This window comes from Macaca nemestrina, chromosome X, assembly GCF_043159975.1.
Source record: "Macaca nemestrina isolate mMacNem1 chromosome X, mMacNem.hap1, whole genome shotgun sequence".
In the NCBI taxonomy this organism is placed as follows: Eukaryota; Metazoa; Chordata; class Mammalia; order Primates; family Cercopithecidae; genus Macaca; species Macaca nemestrina.
Genome location: NC_092145.1, coordinates 69,424,083 through 69,431,735, shown reverse-complemented (window position 1 = coordinate 69,431,735; position 7,653 = coordinate 69,424,083). Strand labels below are relative to the sequence as shown.

The 7,653-nt window shown below is 38.2% G+C and overlaps 1 protein-coding gene across 6 annotated transcripts in view; it reads left to right on the top strand.

The window, feature by feature from the left end:
- Positions 1-275: 275 nt before the first annotated feature.
- Positions 276-7,653, top strand: part of LOC105488017 (zinc finger protein 711) — a 28,900-nt gene continuing 21,522 nt past the window's right edge. The window contains exons 1-4 of one of the 6 annotated variants that reach the window (XM_011751668.2): positions 276-578; positions 2,288-2,407; positions 3,315-3,457; positions 3,936-4,040. In XM_011751668.2, coding sequence (XP_011749970.1) covers positions 3,962-4,040 — 79 coding nt within the window. In that variant the 5' untranslated portion in view covers positions 276-578; positions 2,288-2,407; positions 3,315-3,457; positions 3,936-3,961. Of the gene's footprint in view, positions 579-2,287; positions 2,408-3,314; positions 3,569-3,935; positions 4,041-7,653 lie in introns of all 6 variants that reach the window. The other 5 variants (XM_011751667.2, XM_071088874.1, XM_011751670.3 and 2 more) reach the window with 5 other exon arrangements.

Sequence of the window (7,653 nt, the reverse complement as noted above, 5' to 3'; positions counted from 1 at the left end):
CTCTGGCCAGCTTAATTTGTCAAATCCTCGAGGGTAGGGCCGATACTTTTTTTTTTTTTTTTTAAGTCGTCCAACATCTATTAGAGGTCCAGTCATCGATTCTCCCACTCCCGTTCTTCGTTTCCCTTGGGAAACCTGGAAAACGGAAAATCTTCCCACAGAAACTCCTCAGGGCGCGCCAAGATCTGGGCTTGCGCACTTGGACTTGGCCCGCGCTCAGCCCCCGCCTCAAGCCGGCGGGGTCTCGCACTAACCTAGCGCGGGCGCCTCGATCTCCCGCGCGCGCGCGTGCGCGAGACCCCCCTTTGGCCCCCTACCCTGCAGCAAGGGTAGCGTGACGTAATGCAACCTCAGCATGTCAGCAGCAATATAAAGGAGAACTAGGCGGCGCGCCTCCCAGACGCAGAGTAGATTGTGATTGGCTCTGGCTGCGGAACCTCGGAAACCCGAATGTGAGGACCTTAAGGGATCCACAGCTGCCGCCCCCCGCAGTCATCCAGAGCGCGGTCACAGTCCGACTGGCGGCACGGAGGCGGCGGCAGCGGCGGCGGCAGCGGCAGCTGCAGCTGCAGCAGCAGGTAAGGAGACTCCTGAGGAGAAACTAGAGGGACGTGGATCCACCGTGTTCAGTGTCTCTTGTCTGAAGGGAGGAGAGGCTCACACCCAGCGTGTAGCGTAGGGCGAAGGGAACAATGGAAGTGGCGTCCAGTCCCTGAGCTTTCCTCCCGCCTCGGGCGGAGTTTTCCTCTTCAGCCGTTGCCGGGGGCTGGAGGAATTGAGGAAAGTAAGGGTTTTCCCTCTTAGCCAACCTCTTCTTTCCCTAGGCCAGAGCCCCAGGGAGCTAGAGCCGTCGTTGAGACCGTCGGTGGTTTAGGGTGACGGGAAAATGGCGGAAAACAAAACGGTGAAGTGAAGAATGCAGCGTCCCCCTGGCATTTTCTCTCAGCTATCCCTCCACCCGATATTCCTTTCACTGGCGCCCCCGTCGCCTCGCCCCCGCCCCCTGACCGAGCTAATAGTAACCTTTGGAATGCGCGAGGGATGGCGGCGTGTGCGAGGAAGTGGCACCGAATCGGCATTTTAGGGGACTGGGAGCCGTCAGAGCCTGGGAGTTGGGGGGAGGGGGGAGGCGTGTGCGACAACTGTCGCCTACACTAAAACACCACCATTTTGGTTCCCAACCGTCTCCCACGTAGCGGGGCAGAGGAAGCTGGAGGAGGCTGAGGGGCTGGGCAGCGCGGCGTGGGTAGCAGCGGTGGCGACCGCTGCACCAAGTGAGAGGAGGGAGGAGGGGAAAGGGTATTCTTGTCTCATCGGTCTCTTCCTTTCTACTGCGAAGGTTCTCTTAGGTTTAAGATCTAGTCAGATGGGTAATACCTCAGAGGGCACGTGTGTGCATTCTGCTCGAAATGATTGAAACTTGGCATGGTCGTGGGAAAAGGAGACTTATGCGGGAAGAGGGCTGCGTCCAGAGCTGCAATACTGCTACTTGCCAGGGCTCCTTTGTCTCCCATCTCTGCAAACACTACTTTCGCATTCTCTTGTTCTGCCGCCTTACCATTTCTCATCTATCCGTCACCCTATTGACATCACTGAGAAGCTAGGTCCTGAATGAGTTATGTTAGAAGGGACAGATTTTCTTTTTGTGATTTCTGCTCCCCATGCATTAATGGAAAGATGTTTACTTGAAACGTACTTGGTGGGTTATCTCCATTCAGTAAGGATGTGAGATACACTCTGGAGAAGACCAAGAAGCCTAGCTGTCTCCAATGGTTATTAAATACTTAACACACTGCTGTTTTCATACCTCATTTATTATTGATTTTATTGAAACTTCCTATGTGGGGAAAGATACTCCAGTTTATTTATTTGGTATTCACACAGTGTAATACTTTTATAATAGTTGCACTATGTGTTGTAATTTTTACACTTCATTGAGTGCTAGTGCAGACTTTTCAGTATGGGTTTGGCAAGGATAAAGCTTGCCCTTGGTTCTCTTTCACTTTCTAAAATAAGGTGTTGTTTGTGATTTTTAAGATGTGCTTTAGAGAAGATTTTGGTTTAATCAAGTGGTAGCATTCTAAGTATAAAAACATTGCTAATGTAGTCAGTAGTTGTTTTTGTTGGAATCCATTTGGTTGCTTTTAAGATTACTACAGATTTGAGCATATGAACCCTTCCCAGCCTCGCTATGCAAGTTCAGGTGTAAAGAAAAATATTAAGTTGTGTAAGAAACTTAGTTTAAAATGTTTTAAAGTATCTGATTTTGAATGTATTTTTATAATAGGTAAAGAGAGCGTTTTCCCAAAGAAAATAACATAGCACAGAAGGAAAAATAAAAAGAAATGACTGCAGATTTTACTTTATGTAAGAAAATCTACAATTTCTTCGAGACACTCATATAAAGGTGATTAACCAATTACTTACTGTTTTATCTTATTTAACAGTTTAATAAAATTAAGTTTTTAAAAACATTTTAAGACATTTGTAGTTGTTCTATTAGTTATGTGGTAAAGAAAGTAATTACTCTAATTAAAATCCGAATAGTACACAGTTTTAAATGTTAAGAACAAATCCCTTTCAGATTTATTTTGTTAACACACAGGTAGTTTATTGTGAACTGTCTTGGCCTCTGGACCTCATTTTGCATAACAGCAAAGCAGAAAACAATGTGGCATTTGAAAAAACATAAAACACAACTAAGAATTTCTAAAAATGTGAAGTTTTGCTCGTACATAAAGTAATTCTGTCTGAATCGTTTGATATATAGAAATGTCACCTTCTGTAGCATATTTATGTATACACCTGAAATATTGATAGGGGTTACTCTGTGAGACTCTCCTGCCCCTTGAATACCAATTTAGCCATCCCATTTATTTAAGAATATATTAAGTTGTATTACATGGCACCTTTCTAAAACTTTCATTAAGGATGCAGCTTTATCTGTTGTCCAATATGGTACAATTTATTAAGCACTCCTACGTGAAAAGGAGATAGATGCCTTATAAAACGGACAGGTTTTTGCTGATTTACTTAGAATCTTATGTTTGAAGAGAAAATGCACATATATATTTCTAAGAAATATATTGAGTGACAGCATCTGACTTTATGTTCCATACTATCAAATAATCTTAAATATAGGATAAGTCATTTGAAATGAAATAGATTAAGCCCTTGTTTTCAAAACCACCATGAAGCTAGCATAATTTTATTAATCACTAATAAAAAATCAGTTGTACAATTACAAGTAAATGATATGATAAGTAATTTGCTAAATGTTTATATGTGATTGATCTTATTTTTACCATATTTAGGAAGCAGTCATGTTTCATGAGTCCTCAAAACTGAGACAAGAGAATGTAGTAGAGTGAGGCCAGAAGTCCTTACTGGTTCAAAGAACTCCGGGGAAACTGGGATAGAACATTTTACATTATAAGTAGAACCCTGGGAGCCAGAGGTGAATACAAGTTTATCTGCAGAGCTCCGCTGCAGGGCTGATCTGGGTCTGGAAGAAATGGATGAGAGCCAGTGGATGAAATTCACTAATACTAGACATCTGAGTTATCTAGTAATGTATAAATATCCTAACTATTGTTTGTTGTCATCTCGTTCTTCTTTTATAACCTATGTTTTAACTGGAACTTTAGCACTGCAGTTTTGTTGTTTTGCTTTCTTCTACCACTTCCCTATGGCTCATCAGCTTGACTGTGCCTTCGTCTCCATTATTTTTTGGTTTACTTCCACTTGGCACTTCTTTTATTTATAGTTGTCACATAAAGCATCTAACCATGGTTTTTCTTTGTTTTGCTTTCTTTTGTAATGAGCTTTCCACACTTGGTTGAAAGGCATATTGTCAATTGCATTTTTTTTTTCTCAAAACAACTAACTTTGGGCTAAACATATTAAAACTATTTTAAAAGCCATTTCTTTTGCAGATATTGGTGAATGAACTTTGCTAAGTATGGATTCAGGTGGTGGAAGTCTTGGATTGCACACGCCAGACTCTAGAATGGCCCATACCATGATTATGCAAGATTTTGGTAAAGCATTTTCTTTGTTATATTTTTTTTCTTTTTTAAAAGTAAGGGGATAATAAAAATCAAAAATAAGTTGAGGAAGGGGAGAATTATAATGAAAACTTGTTCTTTTACTAGGAAAATACATTTGTAGAGCTTATTCTCATAAAGCTGTATATCAATGGGCTACTTAAAATCACTCATAATTTAGGGGAAGGTTGTGTTAGGGACACTTGAAATATAGTGGTAATATGTTACTGGAAATGAAAAACTCAATTTACATAAATAACTGCATGATTATATCACATTCTGTTCTGATAGTATATATCAGCTCTCACGTGAAGGAAATGTTAAACTGGCTTTCTAAAATACATTTTAAGTTGCATTGTTAATAAAGTTGGAAAAAAAAGTGCTTACATCAACTAAAAAAATAAGATGCTTATATAGGGATATGCAAAATCATGTACTAGGTGATTAATTATATTGTGATGCTATTTCCCCAAAAAGTTGTTACCATTAGAATACATTTTTATTTCTTTTTTTTTTTTTTAAAAAAAAAAAAAAAAAAAAAAAAGAGGCCGGGCTTGGTGGCTCACGCCTGTAATCCCAGCACTTTGGGAGGCCGAGGCGGGCGGATCACGAGGTCAAGAGATCGATATCATTCTGGCCAGCATGGTGAAACCCCGTCTCTACTAAAAGTACAAATAATTAGCCAAGCGTGGTGGAGCGCGCCTGTAGTCCCAGCTACTCAGGAGGCTGAGGCAGGAGGATTGTTTGAGCCCAGGAGGCGGAGGTTGCAGTGAGCTGAGCTGAGATGGTGCCACTGCACTTCAGCCTGGTGACAGAATGAGACTGTCTCAAAAAAAAAAAAAGAAAAAGAAAAGACTCCTTACTCTTGTGGCCAGGTTTGTTTGTAAGTAGCCTCTTAACAGTAGTCATTTTGATGAAGATGCCAAGACCCCATTGACATTCAACAAACAAACTGAATTTGGGCAGGGATAGTCTGAATTACAGAGAAGATAGAGCTATTTGAAGTATAAAAGGCAGGGATGAGATCAGAAGAGTTGAAGATAAGATTGGAGTGAAAGCAGAAAAGACAAATGGTGAACTGTGATAAAAGAACAGGAAACGAGGTAATACGGAATTGTTGAAGATGAAATTAGTGATGAGGGAATAGAACTGTGATACTTTGCTAAGTTAAGAAAATGCTACTCCTGTTCCTTGATAATATGACTGAATGTATCATTTGGTCCCCTGTAGTAAATCCCACAGTAACAGAAGTCAGTAAAGCCGTATTCTAGTCATGGCAGTGCTGTTAACTAGCTGTGTAAACTTGGATAAATTACTGAATTCCCTTTTATAATGATTGCACTAGATAACATTTAAGGTCCTCTCCAGTTATAGATTTCTTTGACATTTCTTTCTGATGAATAAAGTTGAGTAGTCCAAGATTGGATGTGAGTTAATTGATGAAATATAAAGAAATCGTGGATATATTCTTGTGAAAGCTAAGTGAATTGTGTTGACTACGGATGACTTAGAAATGACTTTGGGTGAAAAAAACTCATCAATAAATTCTAGAGGAAGGATAATAGGGCCAGAGAGTAAGAGATTAAAGATGTTCCCATGAATTCTTTAGTGGAGAGTTGATAGTTTTTAGAATAATGGAACACTGGAATTTCAATATGGTAAATAAATTTTGGTTGAAATGTCAACTTTACTTTTTTACCTTTTAAAATAAGATATTTTTTAATATGGAAGTAATATAGTAGTTTCTCCATTTAATACAAAGTATTACCTCTCCTATACCATTTGATAAAGTGCCAAAACTCACTTAATTCCTGAAGAGGTTGCCTATTAGCTACTAAAGTGTGATTCCTTTCAAAAGATGAAAAAAATATCTGATAGGTACTGGTGAATATTTACATAATGTTCCTCTTAACCTTCCTTTCCATTGTTTATCCTCATTGTCTTTAGGATTAATTACTCCTTTATTACATCTACTACTTTTTTTTCTTTTAGTTGTTAGGGGACTAGAATATGCATATTGAAATATTTAACATACGTGTTTTTTCTTCTTTACTTTTTATTCAGATATAGTTCACATACCATTCCACTCACCCATTTTATAAAGTATACAACTCATTGGTTTTTAGCGTATTCACAAAATTGTATACCCATCACTAGTACCTAGTTTTAGAACATTTTCTTATCCTAAAAAAAGACACCTCATACCCATTAGCAGTCATTCCCCATTCTGTCTCTCCCCACCAGCCCTAGGCAGCCACTAATCTTTCTGTCTATGGATTTAATTATTCTGAACATTTTATATAAGTGGAATCATATAATAAATGGTCGTTGTGTCTGGCTTCTTTCACTTAGCATGTTTTTAAGTGTCATCCATGTTATAGCATGTATCAGTATATACTTCATTCGTTTTCACTGCCAATGATATTCTATTGTATGAGTACACCACATTTGGTTTATCAGTTGATAGATATTTGGGTTCTTGAAATATTTTTAATCCACTAGAAATATTTTGTGTTTGACAAAATAAACTTTGCATCTTAGATTGGAGTATGAGTGCCTTTGGAGGCGTGTGACAGTATGCCAAGGCATACCTGAAACCACAAAATAAATAGCACAGCCTCTTGGAATTTTTTTTTTCATTTGAATTGAGGAGAATATATATACACACATATACCTATACACAGTTATAACCGCATAAATATGTAGAAAGTAAGATTTTTATTCACTATCCCCTCCCTTTTTAGAAATAATAAAATTGAAAGGTTTACAAACTGCTTCTAATTTTTAATTGGTATTTTCATATTACCATTTAAAGCCCTCTCTAAAATGAATTTAATAGAGTAAACCGATTTATATCAGAAAAAAGTTTAAAGGCACTTTTTGTTGTTGTTGTTGTTGTTATATACCTGTTTATGATTTAGCTGTCTGGTAGTATTTTGAGTTAGTGGTTTTTTCAAATGATGCATTCTTATTTTTATGCTCTCTTAAGGTATATAAATCAATGGGAATTAAATTACTTTGCATTTTGGGGAGACTATTTTTCTGAATTTGCTATTAGATAAAGAATAACTAATATGGGTAATGCTCACTCATTTGTGCTTAGGGATAATGTTGCCCTAAAATATGTTAAGTTGCCATTTGTCCTTGGTAAATTCTGAACTCTTAAAAGGCAGTAACTCTCACTCTATTTTTGATATGCAGTTCCAAGCACAATTTCATTTATAGGCATTTTCATTTTTTGTATGATATTTTGTGAAATGCAAAGGTTGTCAAACAGACCTAAACCTAAAAAGACCTTTATTGGGGGACTTTTGGAAATTTTAGCCCTGATAACTTAGATTTCTTCTGAAAGCAGCCCCCCCCATGCTTATTTTACCTCCTTGTTAAAATTTCTAAATTCTAAAATTTCATTAGAAATTAGATACATTCTCTTTAAATTCTGTTAGCATCAAAACTTAGATATTTGCAACCCCATAAATTATTGACATTTGTGAAACTTAGAGTTTAACATACACAGAGCTAACCAAATAAGAACACTGTGGCATAAGATCTTCAAATTCTGTAAGGTTCTTGGATGGTACAATACAGAAAATCCAAAACATTAATT